The sequence below is a fragment of the Sander vitreus genome, chromosome 13, assembly GCF_031162955.1.
Source record: "Sander vitreus isolate 19-12246 chromosome 13, sanVit1, whole genome shotgun sequence".
In the NCBI taxonomy this organism is placed as follows: domain Eukaryota; kingdom Metazoa; phylum Chordata; class Actinopteri; order Perciformes; family Percidae; genus Sander; species Sander vitreus.
The window spans coordinates 12,731,195-12,751,923 of NC_135867.1; the positions used below are offsets into that span (position 1 = coordinate 12,731,195).

The following is a 20,729-nucleotide window of genomic DNA, read 5'->3' on the forward strand; positions in this document are numbered from 1 at the left end:
TGATGCACAAAACCAAATAAAGAAATCCTGTAATTCAGGGTATGGCATCCATTCACAAATCAAAGAAAACCCCTCTGTAACAATAGACTTAATGATACTGTACATAAATTGATGTCCAGTCAAGGCATTTTTAGCTACTATGAAACTCAACATCATGTCAGAGATATTCAAGGTGACAGATTATCACTTAGTTGAACTCAGAATTGAACCTTTCACCTCTCATTTATACATGTCTGCTGTCAATGAGAACAAAGGAAACATAGAAAAACACAATCAAAATCCAAATATGAAATAAAACACATTATTATATATATATATAAAAAATCATTTATTTGCTGAAACTCCGATTTAAAAAAGAAGAAGACGTAATTTAACCAGGTAAGATCCATCACACATTCCCAAGACAGGGGTATCAACACAATGAAAGTATGACAGAATATTACAATATGCAATATAGTATGATTGTTTTTGAATGTAATATATTTCTTACAAAAATAAGATGAAATCCACATCTAACAGATGATTTTCTTGAAAACAGAAGAAAGAAGATAACGAGGCTGATGTTAATGTTTGAATTTAAAAAAAGAATTGGATAAATGCTTAACAACCAAAGTTTCCTGATATAGGAAAAGAAACATGACAGACTTTGTAGCTCTGTAACTATCTGTGTATACGCTCAGTATGGATCACTGTCCATTGGGACAGGTTCCTCTCTCTGAGAAAAGAATTCAAAGAATGTCTTTAAACTCTTGTCACTTGTGACCACTGAATTGCTGACTGCACTTTTAAATGCTGTTAGATTTCTGCTCTCAACCAGTTTCTTCAAATTGTTAATCATGTTTTGGTGTTGTGCATAATTGCAAGCCAGGTATTCCTTCAACACATCAAACCTCCCTCTTTCCACCATTTGGACAACGATGTGTTCGATAATGCCGGACAAAGGATAGCCATACTCTATGACACTGTGGCTCTCCCCCCTTGCGTTGTGGTAGCCATATCCACCTGAATGCATTGCAACAACATTACAGTGCTTATCAAAGACAGGAGAGCCAGATGAGCCAAAGTAAAAACAAGACTCGTACATTAGAACCTGTCTGTTACTTTCATCTTTTTTCACGTCCTCAAAGAAACGGTGAGTAACCACCTGAATGTGCTCTTGATTTTCACTGTAATGAGGGCTTTCCGGAAGAACACCCTCTGGATTTTCACGGTGATGCCTCTCCACAACCTGGTTGCGGTATTCAGGCAGAATAATCAAACATGGATCCATCTTTTTCACACCACCGTTAGGATGCCCAATAATGCAAATCCCACCCATTTGAGGACGAGATCCAAAGTGTGTTACTGTTAACAAACCATCAGGCAATTTCTGATTAGCTCCTAGCCTCAACAAAGCCCAGTCATATATGTGCCCTGACTCATCAAAACCATATTCAAATCCAGCAACCTCTTCCACTGCTTCTCCTAACTCTATCTGGTCTAGACTTTCATAAGAGAAATGGACAGTGACCCTTTCATTAAGATGCCCTGTACTCTCATCGTAAATGTCTCTCACTACATGGCCATTTGTGATGACAAACTTTCCAAATAGGAGAAATCCACTTCCTTCTGCTCTCCCATTTATTCTCACCTGGCAAACTGAATGACTGAGATCCATCAGTTTCTTTATTGTTTTCACTTCCCTGCATGTCTGAACATTCTTTCCGTACTCCACACGGAAGAGATTCTGGATACGAGAAAGCTTATCTTGCTGAGTTTTCTTTCTTTTCACCAAATCATTAAACTGTGAAGATAGGTGATTCTGCTTCATCTTTAAATCAAGTATTTCAAATATGTTTTCTGGTGCCTTATTACCATCCAGCATTGATTTCTCTTTTGATTTGCTGTCATTCAATGACTTAGTTGTGGTTGATTGCTGTGGAGGACCTTGGTTTACATCAGAGTCAGACCTCTGAGATTTGTTTTGCATCACGTAAGCATCATCAAGACTGTCAGGCTGACTTTCTGGTGGATCAGACTTATTTAACAGTATGATCTGAAAGGTTTCACCATCAAGACCATCAACAAGACTGGACATTTCAGTCTCTTTTTCAGTGCTTTCGTGAGAAAGCGCAATGTTCTTTTTGAATACGGTATTCAGTAAACGACCATCTCTTTTCAGAGCGTGCCTTACTTTATCGCCTTTGTATGCATAAACAGTAATTTTCTGAAATTTAGTTTTTAGTACTTGGTTTCTCATGATATTCACTACATTTTTACCTCCCTTTGTCAGTACATGAAACATCACAAGCTCGTCAGATGGCACCTTTCTTTGGCGATGAGAGCCACTAACCGGTTGCTCCGGCTTGCCTACAGCTTTGACATACTTGACAGTCAGTGTTTCATTTTTAATTAAGCTGCATGGAAAGTGTGAACTTATAAGTTTCCCATCTTTTACAATAACAAGCTCTTTGTTTTGGTTCTTTCCTGCAATGTGTCTAAACTTGTGACTTCTCTTCAGTACGTCCTCAATAGTTCTTGCTTTATTGCAGGTAAAAGTTGTAGGTTTCTCTTTACTCCAACACCACTCAAAAGAATGGGTTGCATGTGGCTCCTCTTCCTGGGAATAAAAACACAAGTAAGTCTCATTTCATTTAAATAAAGTAGAATTATTTTATTCTGTAAAAACAAAAAAAAGAGACTCTTAAACCATCCATCCATCCATCCATTAGCTATACCTGTTTAACCTGAGGGTTTCTGTGTTCTGGAGCCAATCCTTGTTGATTTTGTGAGAGAGGGTGGGGGGTACACCCTGGCGAGGTCTCCAGTTTAGCACAGGGCTGACACAGAGAGACAGACAACACTTAAACTATCCATTAACCACACCATTAAACTTAACCATCTCAAAAACATGGCTGACGTGAAGGCAAAACACATGCTCATACATAGAAAATATTTTTCTTAATCAATTGCCCCTCAAATAAAAGAAACTAACAAGTTGTGCTCTGAAAGAAAAATAATAAAATAAGTCTCAGCAAACACTATCAATGATTTTCATTTGCCAACACAGATGTAAAATAAAATATGACAAACCACTGGAACAGGTTGTAAAGGAGGTTGACCATCCTGGTTGTCTGTTTCTTCCTTGAGAGAACACACAGAAATGTTATTAGAAATTAGAAATGTATTACAGAATTAAATTGTCAAACCATGAATCAGTAGACACAGGAAAAAATCTGTACCTTGACAACTTTGTCCATCGGTCCATTCATTTCGGTCATTTTTAATGAGATGTTTCGAGCTGAATTTTACCAATGCTGAAAAAAATCTTAATTTCAGGAAAAGGCAAAGAAATATGATTAATTTCTAAAGACTTACAGTACTCATGGGATTATTATTTTGTGTATGCATATCAATATGACATTCATTGTGATTCACTTCACTTAAAACACAACAATAAAACAACAAATGTAAGGTGGCCATCACTCTTTCCGTCCATATTAGGATGTGGCATAATGCCATCTCATTGTTCAACAACAGGTTTGGGCACTTCTTTTCTTGCTGGAACACATATCTCCGGTTTACAGTGCCTCAAAACGAAACTTAAACAATCAAATATTAAGCAAATGCTCATCTTCATAAAAGGAATACAAGGGAGGTATTACACACAACTAAATAAATAGGCCTAAGAATATGCCTAAAAGAATATCAGCTAACAACATTAGCAAAAGGTAATTTTGTTCAATTTAAAATTGGCACAATGCCCACGATTTCTATAATAAGCAAAACTAATTTCCAAGCTGTCAATACCACAGTTAAAAAAAAATCCAAAAATCAAGGGCTTGGTCAAAGGCGCAGTCCAGATGCCCTTGATTTTAACCCTCCATGAATAATAACTTTAACCTTGATGAATATTTTGATTCAAGACTATGGAGAATAAGGAGTAGGCCTATAGTTGATACGGTTTACAGTATTTTTTGCTTAAAATTACCAAAAATGAATCATCAAACAACCAGTTTGAGAAGCAGGCACATAGCCAGTATGGCAGCAGGGGTTGTAGCCGATTCCGTGGTCTGTCCCAGGACCATGGCCTCTGGCAGGGACCAGTGGTTCCTGTCACTAGGGGCGCTAGAGACACTGGTCGCGACCAGGTGCTCTGTGGCACGGACTAGTGGTCTCTGGCACGGACCAGTGGTCACAACCACTAGGGGCGCTAAAAACACTGGTCGCGACCAGCTCCTCAGTGGTCTGCCCTGTGGTCCCTGTGGTCTGCGAAGCGGCTTTAGTATTTTCTCCCCTTTCCCGTCGTTTTGGCAGCACTGTTAGCTGGATAAATGTCAGCGATCATAATCTTTTGTCTATAAAATACACTATATCAGATGTATTATGATTATTATTGTTATTATTATTGATTATGAAGATCCGTGTGGTCAGGACCAGCTGGTCTCTGGCACGGACCAGTGGTCACAACCACTAGGGGCGCTAAAGACACTGGTCGCGACCAGTGGCACAGCAGTCATGACCAGCTTCTTACTGGCACAAATAGTCCAGGCAAAGTAGCGTTTTATGACAGACTAATTGTAAAATAATTTTTTGCAGCTTAGATCATTTCTATACAATACACCCCAATGGGGCTATTTTTTTCCTTTACTCCTATTAAAATGAAACTTTACACAATGAAAGTACCCATGAAAAGTAAAAATGTTTGTATTACAAGTTTCTTTGAAAATGAATTTGAATATGCAAATGAGCTATACACTAATCGAATATGCCCAAAATACACCCAAATAAGCTTAATTTTTTTCCTTTACTCCTACCACAATAAAACTTTACATAGTAAAAGTATACATGAAAAGTAACTTTTTTTGTATTACAAGTTTCTTTTGAAATGAATTTGAATATGCACATGAGCTCCACACGTATTAAATATGTCCTAATTTGCATAGGCAGAAACACCATTCATATGTATGACAAATATATCGGCCCAATCTTCATCCAATCATCCTACTGCCAATGGGTGATGGCAATGCTGCTTTTAGACTTGCCTCTAACCTGAAAACTGCCTGGCTTGGTAGTACCTGCTTTTTGTGGCAAGTGACCCAGGTAAGTGTGGAAAGTGACTTCAAATTTATCGTGTTTATGCATAGGTTAACTTACTGAATGGACATGAATGTGTGAGTTTTTGGCTCCTGTTTTTTCTACTTGTGACTTTATGGCTTCTTGGCCATAAGTCAGTTAGGCCTAGTGTTGAGTTCATTTGCATATTTAAAATAGATTTTTCCAAGACACTTATAAAACAAAAATGATACTTTCATTGTATAAAGTTTTATTTTGATATGAGTAAAGGAAAAAAATAGCCCCATTGGGGTGTATTGTTGTCTGACCTTACTGGCACACATCTTGGATTGATGAGAATTAAACATATTTCCTCAACTAGGATTTCTTAGGACTTTTAGTATGTTGTTCTGGACACCTCATAGAAATGATCTATGCTGAAAAAAATTCTTTTACAATTAGTTCTAGTTTTGGCTCCAAAATTAGTTACTTTGCCTGGACTAAAAGGGCACTAAAATTACTGGTCCTGACCACCTCCTCTGTGATCTGTTCTGTTGTTTGGACCAGTTGAGTGATCTGTGGAGTGTTTGGTTGTATTTATTTTAAATACAACTTTTCACGTTTCTCACTGTGTTAGCAGAATCGCCTAATGTGAGAAGCCATAATCGTTTGTCTATCCAATGTTATTGATCACTATTATTAATATAAATCATAATAACAATGATTAAATTATTATTATTAGTCATAGTTGTATGAATAGTACTATCGATTAGTCAATTATTATTATTATTACTATTACTCTCTTCGGGCGAAGCTGTCTGCTGAGGGTAGAGACAGAGAGTCAGAGGAAGGCAGGGAGAGAGGGTAATAAAGAAACGTATCGAATCGAATGACCAAAACATACACTGACCCTCCTTGATTGCAAACGTGGTCACGAACTTAACCGTGACTCCATCTGGAAAATAATTTGCGATTTCGTATTTTGGCCCGCTGAACTTACCGTTGGACACGCCTTGGCATGAGACGGGACGGCATGAGACGGGATGGCATGACATGGGACGCTCCAGGCTGCAGCCATACCCACCTCACAGAATCGGCTACAACCCCCTCTCCAGTATGGGCCTGGGGTGGCACTGGCCCGCCCAATTTACTCACTGGCCCGTCCAGCCAAGTTCGATCAAAACAAGCAAGCAACCATCCAGGCCCGGCAGCAGCACACACACACAAGCAGGACAGAGACGGAGCAGAAGAATGGCAGAGAGGAAGAGGAGCGCTGTGTGGCTATATTTTCAGGCCAAAAATGAAACAACGGCAAGCTGTATAATTTTTAATAAGGCTGTAAGATACATTGGTAACACAACAAATTTATACAAGCATACAAATTCTGTCCTGGGTTTTAATTTATTAATAATCCAAAGGAAAAATCACAAAAACACTTAAGGTCATGAAAATTCATTCAGATTTAGCAATTTGATGATGAATCCACCTTAACTATTAAAAAGTATCTGTATTGTATCGGTGATACTAGCCCTGTATTTACTTGGTATCTGATCGATACCAAATTTTGCAGTATCGCACACCACTAAGTCTTTTTTTCTAGGACAAGATGGCCCACTCGTATTTGTACTGGCCCACCCAAATACAATTTCTGCTTACGCCACTGTCGAGAAGTAACATTATACAGTATTTAGCTTTAACTTACTTACCACATAAATTGCGACTGCTTGAGCGGTCCTCTTGTATTCTTCTTCTTTATGGTTTATTAGCAGTTGGCAAACCAACTTACACTGCGGTAGTGAGGGGCTTATGCTTGTTTGTTTGTTGTGTTCTTTAGAAGATCTTTGGTTGGGCATAGTTGCGCACAACGGAAGTTTTGCTTTTCCCAGCCGTTGTTCCCATCGACATATATATGTAAGGTTGTTCCTCCCAGTCTGTGGTTCCTCCCATACAAATTACGGCTGACGAAATGGGAGGTGAAGCTTCGAACGTCTTCGGTGACGTCTTTTAAAGTGATACACACAGCTTTAGTATAAAGTGCCTCGCTCGCGCTTCACGCCTAGAAGCTTCGGTATTGTGTTTTGTCAGTATTCACTCAGCTAAAACATTGCCCCTGCCTGACAAAACTACTATAGACATCCATCGGCGACAAACATGGCTAACACGGAGGTAAGGTTAACGTGTAGCTTGAGGAAACCCTACCACCGGCATCCATGTGTTGTTGTTTTAGTACCCAGCTGGACGCTAAAGCAAGCTGTCAAACGGGGATCACACTTCTAAAATTGTAAACAAATCTAACGGTCAATACTGTTTTATATCTGCTAATTATGTTGTAGCTAACGTTAATGTAAACACATTATTGCCCCTTTGTCTCTGCTGCCCATTAGGGAAGCAAACTTTGGGGAGGTCGTTTCGTGGGAGACACTGATCCTATCATGGAGAAGTTCAACGCATCTATCGCTTATGACCAGAGGATGTGGGATGCTGACATACGGGGGAGCAAGGCTTACGTGAAAGCTCTGGAGAAGGCAAAGCTGGTCACCACGGATGAGATGACCCAGATTTTACAAGGGCTGGATCAGGTGAACACACACACACACACACACACACACACACACACACACACACACACACACACACACAGCTGCACTCATGGGAAATAGACTTTATAGGTTCATCACATCATAACTCCAAGCTGACATGTTTCTGGAAATTACTTGCATATTAGTGTGAGAGAACTGTGGTCAGAAAGTCTGACCACAGTTCTCTCACACTAACATGCAAGGAAATACACTCCTGCTGCATTGTGGGTATGTGTATCACTATTTGCCCTTTAGTGTAGATGTAGGTTAATAGATGACAGCTGAAAATGTGCCAAGGCGCAGAATTCCTCTCTGTATTATGCTGAGTTTGTGGTGAACAATACTATCATCATGTGACAGATGTCAGCTGCCAAACAGCTTCAGCAAGTCTTTCACTCACACAGGTTTCAGGGTGCCCTACCATGATGTTTTGCTTTGGCAATGCAAATTACATTAGGCAACTAATACAGAAACACATAGGATGTTGATAATTTGATGTAAAAACTAATGCTGGCTAGAATTCAGTTGCTCCATATGATACGTATTTAAACAATAATGAAATGTGTATACTATTTAAAAGTAGCTGGCAAAGCAAAACTATTTCATTGTGTGTATGTGTATTTAGTCTATTTGGTGATACAGTCCTTTTTTTATCCTCCAGATTTTTGAAGAGTGGTCCAAAGATGTTTTTGTGATTAAACCTGGAGATGAAGACATTCACACTGCCAATGAGCGCAGGCTAAAGGTGAGGTAGAGCTTGTTTGTCCTTACTGTTCTTAATGTTACTTTCTTACTTAGCAGAAGTGAGTTACATTGTATTTAACATAATAATATATTGCATTCATTCACTCAACTTTGAATAAGTCTGGTGATATTCTATATTTTTGTTATTATCAACAAATCCCATGAAAAGGCCGAAGCCATCAATGAACTGATCGTAGTATTGTCTGTGTAGCCAAAGCCTGATATAGCTTATTTGTCTGTGACATAGACATGACCTTGTCCAAAAACAAAAACACACTATTATTAACTAATACCATATACACCATCCTGCTGCCATAAACACTCATTAAAACACCAAATGTGTGTTATTTGACTGCTAAAAATAGTCCCCAACATATGCACTATTCACTCCTGTTTGAGTTACGTTAAAGAAATTACTTTAAAAAAACAACTATGTTTGACAATATTCCGTATTTTGAGAGATGGACTAACATAGTTGCTTTTGCTTTTTTTATGTGATTTGTTGGCATTGCCAATAATGGAAAAAAAACAACAATACAATGCCAGCTTTGTCTTTTAAGACATCACATGGACCATTTAGGAAACAATGGAACAGGAAATCATGGGTAATTTTAGTATTTTCATCCCTTTAGTTTTGGTCTATAAATCTATTGTTTTACTGTTTGGTGATGGATGTGATAAGCCATGCTGTAGTCCTTTTACTGCCTTGTCTTTCAGGAGCTGATTGGTACACCTGCAGGGAAGCTGCACACTGGCAGGAGCAGGAACGACCAGGTTTGTCTTTACAATATTAAAACTGTAGTGACTGAATTGCTATTTAAGGACTAGCTGTTAAAGTATTACGAGACTGTGCCGTGTGCGTTTGTGTCGACCAGGTCGTGACTGACATGAGGCTGTGGCTGCGAGATGCCATCTCGACCCTGACGGACAATGCCCTACAGCTGATGTCTACCATGGTGGAGCGTGCAGCAGCGTAAGACAGATAAACACTGGTACACAAAAACACACACCTGTTACTGTGTCATATTGTTTTTTCTAAAGGTCCTTCTGTCACCTCTTTCTGAACTCAGAGAAATTGATGTCCTGTTTCCTGGTTATACCCACATGCAGAGAGCTCAGCCAATCAGATGGAGCCATTGGATTCTAAGGTGACCTTTTTATGAAGGGAAACCTACGTGTCCTACATTTTTTTTATATTAGATAATGTGTTGTTCATGTCAGTCTCGTGTTTCTCTTTCCCTGCTCGCTGGTTGAACCAACCCTCAGCCATGCTGTTGCTCTAAGCAGAGATGTGGACCGGCTTCAGGAAATCAAGAAAAGAGTTAGTGTTTTACCTCTCGGCAGGTACGCTGTGAACACACACTCAAGGTCTGACACAGATTTCCCCCCCACAGACGTGACCAGTTAATAAGAATGATTCTTGTCGTTTTCAGTGGTGCCATCGCTGGAACACCATTTGACATCGACAGAGAGCAGCTGCGGAAAGGTCGGGGCTAAAAATAATTACCAAATTAACACTGCGTGTTGTTTATTTATGAAAACATAATTTTTAAAACTGAAACTACAATTTCTCCACATCTGGATCTGTACTGTAGATTTGGAATTTGATGGCATCAGTCTTAACAGCATGGATGCCACGGGCCAAAGGGACTTTGTTGGTACGCAAACCATACATGTCAGTCAGCTGTCATACAATCAAATGAAAAGCATTTTTCTGTGTTCTTTAATTTTTTTTTTTTATGTTTGTATGTGTGTTTCTTTAGCGGAGTTCTTGTTCTGGGCTTCGTTGTGTTTGACCCATCTCAGTAAGATGGCCGAGGACCTGATGCTGTACAGCACTAAAGAGTTCTCTTTCATCACACTTTCCGACGCCTACAGGTCAGTTTGTGTTTTATTACGTGATCTGAAATTACAGTTTGCACAGGCTCTTAAGACTGCACAATTTAAGATTAAAATCATTGTTTAGTGGTGTTTGTACAAAGCTCCATATGTGCATATATAGTAAATTTGCATTTCATAATGTCTGGGTTCATTTTAAAAGTAAGTGATGGATTGGATACTGTACTTGATAAAAATTGTACATCTGGTCATTTTAACAAAAATAAATGGTTAGCATTTAACAACTACAGCTCCCACGAGTCTAAGGTTGCTGCTGTCAAAACCGCATGTTACATACTGTATGTTGTCAAAGGGAATTGAAAACATTAATATATTACTGCCACTGAAGTTGTCTACCTCAGCTGTCAGTCTGGCCTTGTGAAGTTCATTTTAAATCTTAGAACTGGTGACTGTAAGCCCAGTCATATTAGTTAGTTATTGTGTGTGTGTGTGCGCGTGTGTGTGTGTGTGTGTGTGTGTGTGTGTGTGTGTGTGTGTAGCACAGGCAGCAGTCTGATGCCCCAGAAGAAGAATGCTGACAGTCTGGAGCTGATCAGGAGTAAATCAGGTCGTGTCTTTGGCAGAGTAAGACCTCAGACTAAAGACACACTTTTCTTAAATCATCTTTTTATCTGTTCTTTGAAGGACCCACTTTGCCGGTTAATGTTGTGTTTTGAGAACACACACTACATAATGTTGGAAAAACTAATGATGCTGAGATGGCTCTTTATTATGTCTTTGTAAAATAAAATGGGGAAATCTTGGTATAATTGCAGCAACAAAATGAAAGCACTGCAATAAGTGCAAGTGAAGACCACATTTCCCATAAACTCTGTTGTGTCATGTTGCAACAGTGTTCCTTATTTGCTCCAAAGTTTTCTTTTTTACTGATTAGAAGAGGATTGCCTTTACTGCAGACTTTTCACTCCTTCCTCCACCGGCTAGAAGCTTTCTTCTAAAAAACCAGCGCCTTCATGTTCCATAAAGCTATCAACTAGTTTGTTTTTTTTCCAGCAGATTTAAACCTGGCAACCCACAGTGCAAAAGTCAGGTGTTACTATTCAGAGCAGCACATTCAGACTTGCTGTGCTTTGGCACGCTTTTTTTCTTACTTTGTATGACTCGTTGCAGTTTTCTTGTCAAACTCAAGTTCTGACTTTGTGTATTTCAGTGTGCAGGGTTCATGATGACTCTGAAGGGCCTGCCCAGCACCTACAACAAAGACCTGCAGGTATGGAAGTGTGTTTTTGTGTGCTTTGTCTTCATTTGGAGAAGATATTTCCTCTCTAACTTGTTTGTCATACTGTCTTTGTCTTCCTTCTTCAGGAGGATAAGGAGGCAATGTTTGACTGCTATGATACTGTTCACGCTGTGCTGCAGGTGGCAACTGGAGTCATGTCGACTCTCGAGGTCAGAGATTTAATTCGGTGTTAATTATGTTGATACACTGTTTAATCTCATGGGTACAATGTGGCCGTGGATCAACATTTTAAACTTTAAAAAGGTTGTGACAGCTTCCCTTTATTTTGTATAAAACCTTGATCTCTTTCTTTTTGCTACACCAAAAGAAACTGTACACAATTTGTAACAGTTTCTTGTTCAATCATATTGTTTGAATCATGGAAGCACAGAATTTAGAAATCCTACACATACTGTATGTTAGAAGGAAGAAAGACAAAAGGTCCAATATGTGCAGGTTTCCCAGATACACCAATTTCACAGCACTGCACACAATATTTTCTGATCTTGCTATTAAACATATTTGAAGTTTGTTATGTTTCTCCTGTGCAAAGCAGCATGGGCAATTTATAACAAACTTTAAAAGATAAGAAATATTTTCAAGCCTATCAAAAGACAAAATGGCAATGATTTTGTTTCCTCTGATGTTTCTGCTGTGTTTCAGATTAAGCAGAGTGCGATGACAGCGGCCCTCAGTCCAGACATGTTGGCTACTGACTTGGCCTACTACCTTGTGAGGAAGGGGGTGAGTAGTCATTTTGTCTCTTAACTTATACATGTTGTATATCTGGAAAGAAAATGTATGTGCTGCTGCTGTCTTGGCCAGGAAACTTTTAAAGGAGAGATTTTTAATCTCAAGGAGGCTTTTCCTGGTTAAATAAAGTAAAAAAAACAACAACAAAAAGGTTTTTCCATTCAAATGCAAATTGAAAGAATATTTTCAAAAAGTAATTATAAAGAAATTTGATTAATCAGAAAATAAGTCAGTGTTTGTTTAACCAAATAATGCAATGTGAATATTCTGAAGAGGCTGTATCAACATTACAATAAATCAGGATTTCCAGTAACGCAGTACCTATCAATTATGGCTTTTTATTATTTTATTTTTTTTTAGATTATTTTTTGGGCTTTTCCGCCTTTAATGGATAGGACGGCTAGGTGAGAGAGAGGGAAGACATGCAGGAAATCGTCACAGGTCGGATTCGAACCCTCTGCGTCGAGGCATAAACCTCTATGTTTATGTGCGCCTGCTCTACCCACTGAGCCAACCCGGCCACGATGGCATTTCTTTTTGTTCATTAATTTGGCATTCATCACTTCTTCGCTGTATCGACCTGCCAACCGTTCCACAAAGTCAAAACAACTTTTTAGCTATATCAAAGCATTATTTTGAATTTCTGGTGACTCCATTTGACAAGAACCACAGAGAACAAAAAACTGATGGATGAAAAAACACTTTATAGCTATAATCAAGACAATAGCAAAATGGTTTTACATGTATTTGTGTGTTGCTGTGTAACCCTGTGTTGCAGATGCCGTTTAGAGAGGCCCATGGGATTTCTGGTAAAGCTGTGTTTGCAGCTGAATCCAAAAATATCGCCCTGAATCAACTCACTGTGGCCGACCTGAGTGCTGTTAGGTGACTGTCCACACACACACACAGACACAGAGACACACACACACACACACACACACACACACACACACACACACACACACACACACACACACACCTTTTGTAATGGAGCTGATGCTTTTCTCAATTTCCCCTCTCCTTCTCTTCTCTGTTTCTATTCTGTCATTTTAGCCCTCTGTTTGAAAGTGACGTATCCTCAGTATGGGACTACAGGAGCAGTGTGGAGCAGTATAGCGCCCCTGGAGGCACAGCCAAGAGAAGTGTTGCTGCACAGGTGGAACACCTGAGGAACTGGCAAAAGAAATATGCACAGTGACCTCAACCTATTTTCACCTTAAAACTTGAATCACGTTACTTTTGCAATTTAGATAATAGTGTTTAGATTTAGGTCAAAGAGATTTTATAACGTGAAAACCATTTTGCCTATGAAAAAATATTTTCTCTTCTTTTCAAGCACACCAGACATGTCAGTTGGTTGGTATGTAACCAACGGATGTTTCAATTGATCATGTATCGATCACAAGTGTTACAAAAGACTGGACAATAAATAAATGTTACTCAAACAGTGTTTTACAGGCTGATCCATTAACGGACTGATTTGACACAGGCATGACTGATTCTGACACAGGCATCTGAGGCAGTTTGTCTTCCTGTCTACACCCACACAGACTCAAGATGGTGCTGTTTAATGGCATAGAAAGGCTTGTGTTTTATTTTATTTTTTACAGCAGAGACAAAAACAGACATGTCATGAAAATGGGTTAACATTTCCTGTCTGCCCAAAGATACTGCTATGACAAAATAGGTGTGGTGTTCTAGGTAATTTAATGGTCACATATATAATAGCAATCTAGTCATACAACTCAGAAACTTTCTGTAAAATGATTTAAGTCTCATTGATAATAAGGGTTCAAATACATTCACTGTTTTGTACTGTCCTTTCATTGTTTAATAGTAAATCTGGCAGCACATTCCTCCCCAGTTTTAATTTCATAAATGTTGATTATATAAAAAGCAATGCATTTAGCCCCTTAAGAGTCATATCATAAGCAGAAATAGAGAAGAAGTTGGTATTATGGCAGAGAATAAAAGGTATTAATGTCCATTTAGAACTTATTTTGGTTTCCCTACAAATATACAAGTGTACAGTAGGCTACATTTAGGAAATGCCTTAATTGTCTAATCTTCTATGTTCAATTGTCTGAACAACAGTCAAGAGAACATTATGCATGACAAGTAAAGAAAATAGCAGTTCATGAAAAAGGAAAATCCCTCAGCTTGTAACTCAGAAAGAAATACAATTATTATTGTAAGTCCCTAATTCTATTATTCATCATACTTCTATCTCACTGTAAAAACACGCTTAAAGAATAGTAGATTAGAGTTAATGTAAAGCCATATTGTGTAAATACAAAATATTGACTCAAATACAAAAAAACAAGTTGACAAAAAAGGCTTGCTGGAAAAAATCCTACTACTTTTATGGAGTGTACTATCCAGAGGTGAGCTTGACTTTGTCACAGCATTTGGTATGAATACAGCAGGCCATAGTTTATGTGCAAATGTAGTTGACACATTGTCAAATGAAGAACCATAAACATAATTAACAGTTTGTTGTTTCACTCTAACACGTCATAGTTACCTTTATACATACAATAGCTTTTGTCACTTAAATCGGGTGTTTTTTATGTGCCGAGTCAGTGTATCAGACCCGTTGTCCCAAGCACAGCTGAGAAAACACCGAACCACAAGTGGATTGTACTCGTCAGTGTGGCACTCGCCTTGGACTGATACACAACTCTGCCGTCCAGAGGCTGCGTAGGTCTGAAGATGTCAGTCATGGGCTTTCCCGTCCAGAATCGACACTGCTGAGCTATTGCATACAGCTGAAGTGTAGGGGGAAAAGTGATTTCATCAAAAGTTGCAATATAAATAATATTTTTATACTGCAAATGGACATTAATATGTCTTTCAGTGACTCAAAGGTTACTTTTCCAGGCACTGATCCTTCAGAGTTTCCACTTCCATAGTTGAACTTCTAGCTCTTAAAATCATTATGAGGGACACTTACTAACTAATAATTAACTAATTTCCAAACATCAAATCTCAAAAGTTTTTTTTGCATTAGGATATAACATCTCTTTACCAAACATCATTACTTCATGTAGAAGTAATTTAATCAATGATGTAAAATACTTCAAAAAGGCTTGTTTGAATCTGTATTTTATGTTAAAAGTCCGTTTGAAAGTTCACAGATTTGCTGAGAAAATACTAACAGGAAGACTAGTTTTTTTTACCAGTGTTGACCCCAAGGTTCCAATCTATAGTTGCTCACCTGTCGACTGCTGATGGACAGGGTCCTGTGAAACAGTGTCCAGGCGACTGCCTGTTCACATCCTGGAGTTGTCATGGAGCCCACATAGCGGTAGTATCTATGGAGGTCCTTCGCTGACGGGATGATGTCACTAAGTCGAAAGTTTGGGATCACTGTGCTGCTGCCTTAACACCGAAAGAAAGGAGGAGAAGTGTATGGAACAAAAGTTAGGGTAAAGTATAAAAAGAGTTAGTTAAGTTCTTCACATTTAAGTAAACAAATTCATACCATTGTTTTGTACTCGGCCCAAAGCAGCTATTACTGCGTCCAAATAAGGATGATCATCTGATGCTTCCTGTGAGGAAGACACCATTAACATTAAGGCACAAGCCTAACAAGTCTTTTTTGAAAAAAAATGTATATGAAGATGATTAAATCTTAATGAATTACCTCAAACAGGAAGGCAAGCAGAGCTATACCCGCCATATCATGTTCTGCCTCTGCCAGACAGCCGTAAGGCTCCTTGATGTGGACTATATGCAGCTGGAAACCCAAAACACAGCAAAATAAGTTACAGTATAGTGGAGAGAAAGTCATACTACAGTGCACTGTGTAACACAAACCTTTGTTAAAACGTTTATTGCCCTCTGATTGTAGATTCGTGGGTAAATAAATTAATAAAGGGAATTTGCAATTTCCTCTCCTGATTGGAAGGTCTGGCTGATACTGTAGATATCAATATAATTGCCATGCTCATTTAAATCACATAAATTATGACCATATATACTGCCCCCACATAAAGAGAGGCATGCAAACTCTGTAACTCTGTTAGTTCTACTTATGTGATTTAAAGAAATATACAAACAAATGATTGAAGACCAATGTTGGCCCCAATGGACACTTCTGAAAAAAACTGTCCCATGGGTGAACCTAATTCACCCCTGTGTTGACTAAAAGATGCACAGCACTTCCGTAGCAACAAATTATATATTGGCTCCTGTGTGATGTACCTCCATGGGGAACCTCTCTCCGTCAATGGTGTGTTCAGATCCCGGTCTTCCATCACCTCCCCAGTGGAAGTGAAACTGGGCGGCTCTGTATTGACCGGGCAGAGCTCCTCCAGTCAGTCGGACTGACTGCGGCAGAGTAAAGTGAGCTACCGAGAAGGGTACACAAATGTCAAACTTAGAGTATATTAACAAAGCAGAGGTCTTCAACATCTGGTCGTGGTGGAATGGTCTGGAGGGGAAGAGAATAATAAAGTGGGTTCTTAATTACCAGAGTGTCCTTTATTTTTCACTGTAATGTTGATTGTGTTGGTGTGACCGATGAATTCGAAGGGTGGCAGGGCGCTGTTGACGTGCACTTTGCTGGTGACAATGTTAATTGGTGATTGGCGTAATCCTCCACAGCTGGGAAACTGAGCTGCCCAGCGGATAGGATCTAAACAACACAAACAACATCAAAGTTGAGGCTTCACTGACTGACACTGATCTTTTGCCCCATGCTACTGCAGTCAGAGAGCGGCACAAATAAAGTTGTTCTTACACATAGTACCTTTAAAGCTCCATAAAACTATAAGAATAATACAAAAAGAATACTATTCATCAGTTCACCCACTCTATTGTGAAAAGATTGCTACTGCTAATCCCACTAAAAATGAACATAGGCCTGTAGTCGGCTTTCAGTTGTTCTCAGCTTGTTTTGGTGCATTGGAATTGGAAAAACTATAAGTAAAATTATAAAGAAGATATTAAATTATCAATTTAGAAGCTGCTAAAACATGATGATGAAGTAATCTGGGTTATTATCTCTGCTTGGGCTTGTGACTTTTTGTGAATCACAAAACTAGAAGGGTGGTGTTTGAAAGAAGCATTTAGGAGACATTGCATTGCATTATGGGCATTGCCATTGTGGGCATTGCCATTTCCAGCATTTTTGGAGCTTCACTTGTACAACGGACTAAAAGTCTGGCCCTCGACTGCTTTGATTTTGACCATTCTTTTAAAAAAATATTTCTTGTGAATTAAATTCTCAGTAATTAAATTGCTGGGGTGAGTGTTTGAGCTAACAGTAGCCTATATGTACACATCCAGCAGACAATAACATAACAACAATAACATTCATTTAGAGTGTATCAGTGTATCTGTCCACCTTGTGAGTGTTACAGTAAGTCCAATATTCACTCTCCTTTCATCTCTTTTTTTAGTCTCCACCAACTCCTGAGGAAAATTTCTTTTTCTCTAGCTGCTAAATGCTCCACTATGTTCACCAGCTAGTTACTAACTTTGTCAGATGTTTGGTGCTGAGTCGGTAGTGTACAGTGGTTTTACCTACAGACACTTTGACAGATCACAAGCTTGTAAAGGATATGTCAAGTGGTTTCTTTCAATTTTGGATTTGTCTCTTAAACATGTGGGAGTCTTTCCATTGGCTCTTACCGCTGCATGTGTCGTCACAGGAGTACTGGCTCTGGTAACACCACTGAGCTAGAGAGAAAGCACAGTTCCAGTTCAGACACAGACAAACAGTATATTGTTGTTCAGCACATGTTTCTCTTGTTCCAAACAACATGGCTTTCTCAAGTTAATAAATGAGTATTAATTCTTCTCATTTTCAAGCTCCATTAGGCACAGTGTTTTTCTTTTCTCAGTCAGCAATCTTACTGACTGATCTGCTGATGTGGATGAACTTTGAGAAGTCAGAGTGGGTAAAACACTTTCTTTCTCACACACACACGCGCCAAGATAATTATTAATTCTCACATCACTAATCCTGTCCTTCAGATGCCTTTTGTGTGCTCATCAGGTAAATATAAATTCTCTGATAGCACTCATATGAACAAAACATGATAATATGGTCAGCAATGAAAGCAAATGAATGATGTATGACAGTCACAGGACACACTCAGTGACCTTCTCACCAGCTGTTAGGTCCTGAGCTCAATGCAGTTTAACTGAAGGTTGCACAAACACTAATAACAGCGACTTTGAACTTGAACATGTAGGGTTAAAAAGAAACCACAATGACTGCTTTAATTTAATGAGTACTTGTGTATCGCTAACTAGCTAGAAAGCGGCTGTAGTGACAATAGGATAAATACACAAAAATACTCATTATTAATGACGTGCTTTGGTGGGGAATTCATTAAAATATATAAATGCAAACGTAAGCAAAGTCTGCACTAAAAATCCTGCAAACCATGTTATGTCCTGTGTGAAAAGTAAAGGGAACTGAAATCATTAAAATTAAGTAGGCTACATTCAAAGTTTTTATCGCTGAAGTTTGCAGAAGAAAATTGGAGAAAAACAAATATTTGTATAATATTTGCCTCTTGGAACATGTACTGTAAATGTACTGTCAAATCAATGATTACAGTAGAAGCTAAATTACCATTATTGACTTGGCATATTAAAAAAAATGGAGAAAAGCCATTGTCCTTTATTAATGTAAATAACATCTAAACCAAAGACAGTGAGTTGAAGATAAAGATATGCAGACTGATTTTTAATCTTTCAGACAAGCGAGTTGTGCAGAAGTGGTTGTGATTATACTGATTAGATCGCTGGCTCAGAAAACCTTTATCCAACTGCACCACTGCATTAAATGTGTCCATCCAACAAGTGCTGAAGTCATTTAGTCTTGTGCTGTGGTTGTGTATTGTGTTGCTGATGTGAATGAAGCTCCAGTGTCTGACTCCGCGGTGGGAATGAAAGGTGCTATAGAGAGCCATTTAGCTAATATAGGAACCCAGATTAACCCAGCTGCCTCCCACAATGCCATTCTCTGAAAGGGGACAACAGTTCTCACCAACTGAGAACAATGCACAGGTGAAGGTTGGCTTAACTCCACCTGGCTCATACACCTGTGCCAAACTGAGCAGCATAGAAAAGCCAAACCTGAGACAATCCACGGTAAATACACCAGCTTTAATTTCTGTCCTTTCTTTTCCTTATAATTACATATTTCTAATCAACCTGCATCCTACAGAAATGCATCAATAAATCAGTGGTTTCCAACATTTTTAACCTTTATAACGAAATCTTGCGAATTGTGACCAAAGTGTCTGCTTTTCATCAAAAGTTACATCGTCTCACTTTAGGACAAAGCAATATCTAGCTGTAAATGTTTTTCAAGTGTTAGAAATCAGATTCACAAAGCATCTTAATGAAATGCTGCAACAATCTATTATTATTATTATTATTATTATTATTATTATCATTATTATGTATGTTAGGTAGCTGCACACTGTCAAACTTTAATCTTAAACTGAAATTATATTTTAAGTTAAAACTCCCAAATTAAAATAATGTGTGGGCGAGATGTAAACTAGGCCCAGAAAACTGAACCCAAGTATAGCTTTTTAATGCAGTTTCAATTGCCCTAGTACTGTGTGTGTGTGTGTGTGTGTGTGTGTGTGTGTGTGTGTGTGTGTGTGTGTGCATGTGTTTCCTACCTGTGCATTGAGAAAGGAGAGAAAGCAAAGTCGGGAGGTAGACAGAAAAATCCATGATCAGCACAGAGACCAGAAAAGATCCTGACAGACTAATTTCAACTGCCTTTACATACTGACTCTGAGCTTATTGAGGGTGGGAGGGAGACGGTCATGAGTATGACAAAATGTGTGTGTGTGTGTGTGTGTGTGTGTGTGTGTCACTGGGAAAGTTATCAGGTGTGTGAACGAGGAAAGACAGACACCTGGTGGGAAAATCAGATACTGTTATTTTAGTTAGTTTCCTGTGTGTTAAACTTAAATCTGCCTCCTTCATCAGACTAAAAACTGAGTCACAAACCCAGAAATGCAAGTTCAAACCATTTATTTGTATTTAAGCACATACTAAATTTCCTTCGTAAGACAGAATTTAGAAACTTCTACTCATTGTTGGGTTTTGAATGTGTAGTGCACATGTAGTTAAAGAAAATGTCCAAATTAAAAGGGAACTCTACTTATTTTGTCTGCATATGTGCAAAAGGTTGTATTGAGCATTTTGTGGCTACAGAGAGAGCTGAGTGAGAAGTCTGATAAATTGCCTCAAATGATGTCATTTGAGTCAATGTCTGTTTGGGCGGAAGACTACAACTTTGAAAATTATTTTTCACGGGGGTGTGTAGAAAGAAGTGAGCTTAGCTTAGACCTCTGTACCTCGCTCCTCAGCTCTGCTTCAGGCTAGCAGCTCGAGGCTACATTAGCCACTGTCACACTTGAATACAACAGAGAGTTAATGTTATTAGTAACAACTGCACTTTTCCAACTATGTCTAGTCAAAATGTCTGCAGTGAAAAAAAGCCTATTTATTCTGATACA

General features: G+C 38.7%; 3 protein-coding genes across 7 annotated transcripts; 1 reads left to right on the forward strand and 2 right to left on the reverse strand.

Annotated features, from left to right (window-relative positions):
• Positions 1-313: 313 nt before the first annotated feature.
• On the reverse strand, positions 314-6,979 carry LOC144527426 (serine protease FAM111A-like). 4 transcript variants are annotated; one of them, XM_078265429.1, is made up of 6 exons: positions 6,741-6,979; positions 6,035-6,315; positions 3,222-3,307; positions 3,073-3,119; positions 2,718-2,819; positions 314-2,599 (listed from the first exon to the last, which is right to left on the reverse strand). In XM_078265429.1, the coding sequence occupies exons 1-6, from the start codon at positions 6,885-6,887 to the stop codon at positions 677-679; spliced, it is 2,586 nt and encodes an 861-aa protein (XP_078121555.1). In that variant the 5' UTR covers positions 6,888-6,979; the 3' UTR covers positions 314-676. The 4 variants fall into 4 exon arrangements, with proteins under 4 accessions (XP_078121555.1, XP_078121557.1, XP_078121558.1 ...); XM_078265431.1 differs by having other exon boundaries at positions 3,073-3,123; XM_078265432.1 differs by lacking the exon at positions 6,035-6,315 and having other exon boundaries at positions 3,073-3,123; positions 3,222-3,296.
• Positions 6,980-7,031: 52 nt separating this feature from the next.
• Positions 7,032-13,678, forward strand: asl (argininosuccinate lyase). 2 transcript variants are annotated; one of them, XM_078265433.1, is made up of 16 exons: positions 7,032-7,200; positions 7,419-7,613; positions 8,275-8,358; positions 9,075-9,131; positions 9,233-9,330; positions 9,428-9,505; positions 9,624-9,701; positions 9,791-9,843; positions 9,953-10,015; positions 10,121-10,235; positions 10,736-10,820; positions 11,407-11,466; positions 11,562-11,645; positions 12,139-12,219; positions 13,007-13,113; positions 13,282-13,678. In XM_078265433.1, exons 1-16 carry the CDS (start codon positions 7,186-7,188, stop codon positions 13,424-13,426), a joined length of 1,398 nt encoding a protein of 465 aa, XP_078121559.1. In that variant the 5' UTR covers positions 7,032-7,185; the 3' UTR covers positions 13,427-13,678. The 2 variants fall into 2 exon arrangements, with proteins under 2 accessions (XP_078121559.1, XP_078121560.1); XM_078265434.1 differs by lacking the exon at positions 7,032-7,200 and adding an exon at positions 7,217-7,315.
• Positions 13,679-14,807: 1,129 nt separating this feature from the next.
• ca4c (carbonic anhydrase IV c) lies at positions 14,808-19,935 on the reverse strand. Its single transcript, XM_078265355.1, has 8 exons — positions 19,881-19,935; positions 17,866-17,913; positions 16,703-16,867; positions 16,435-16,580; positions 15,875-15,967; positions 15,713-15,779; positions 15,446-15,609; positions 14,808-14,996 (listed from the first exon to the last, which is right to left on the reverse strand). The coding sequence occupies exons 1-8, from the start codon at positions 19,933-19,935 to the stop codon at positions 14,808-14,810; spliced, it is 927 nt and encodes a 308-aa protein (XP_078121481.1).
• Positions 19,936-20,729: the final 794 nt, after the last annotated feature.

What these genes read in the sequence shown, in the direction of transcription:
- LOC144527426 (XM_078265429.1), bottom strand. Translation starts at nt 6,887, where the DNA reads ATGCCCAACCAAAGATCTTCTAAAGAACACAACAAACAAACAAGCATA. An exon ending in AAGCAGTCGCAATTTATGTG is followed by an intron (nt 6,316 to 6,740) that starts GTAAGTAAGTTA and finishes CTGAAAATATAG; the next exon opens with CCACACAGCGCTCCTCTTCC. An exon ending in CGATGGACAAAGTTGTCAAG is followed by an intron (nt 3,120 to 3,221) that starts GTACAGATTTTT and finishes CTCTCAAGGAAG; the next exon opens with AAACAGACAACCAGGATGGT.
- ca4c (XM_078265355.1), bottom strand. Translation starts at nt 19,935, where the DNA reads ATGGATTTTTCTGTCTACCTCCCGACTTTGCTTTCTCTCCTTTCTCAA. An exon ending in TCTCCTTTCTCAATGCACAG is followed by an intron (nt 17,914 to 19,880) that starts GTAGGAAACACA and finishes CTTTCTCTCTAG; the next exon opens with CTCAGTGGTGTTACCAGAGC. An exon ending in GGGCCGAGTACAAAACAATG is followed by an intron (nt 15,610 to 15,712) that starts GTATGAATTTGT and finishes TTCGGTGTTAAG; the next exon opens with GCAGCAGCACAGTGATCCCA.
- asl (XM_078265433.1), top strand. An exon ending in ATGGTGGAGCGTGCAGCAGC is followed by an intron (nt 9,331 to 9,427) that starts GTAAGACAGATA and finishes TTCTGAACTCAG; the next exon opens with AGAAATTGATGTCCTGTTTC. An exon ending in CAGAGAGCAGCTGCGGAAAG is followed by an intron (nt 9,844 to 9,952) that starts GTCGGGGCTAAA and finishes TCTGTACTGTAG; the next exon opens with ATTTGGAATTTGATGGCATC.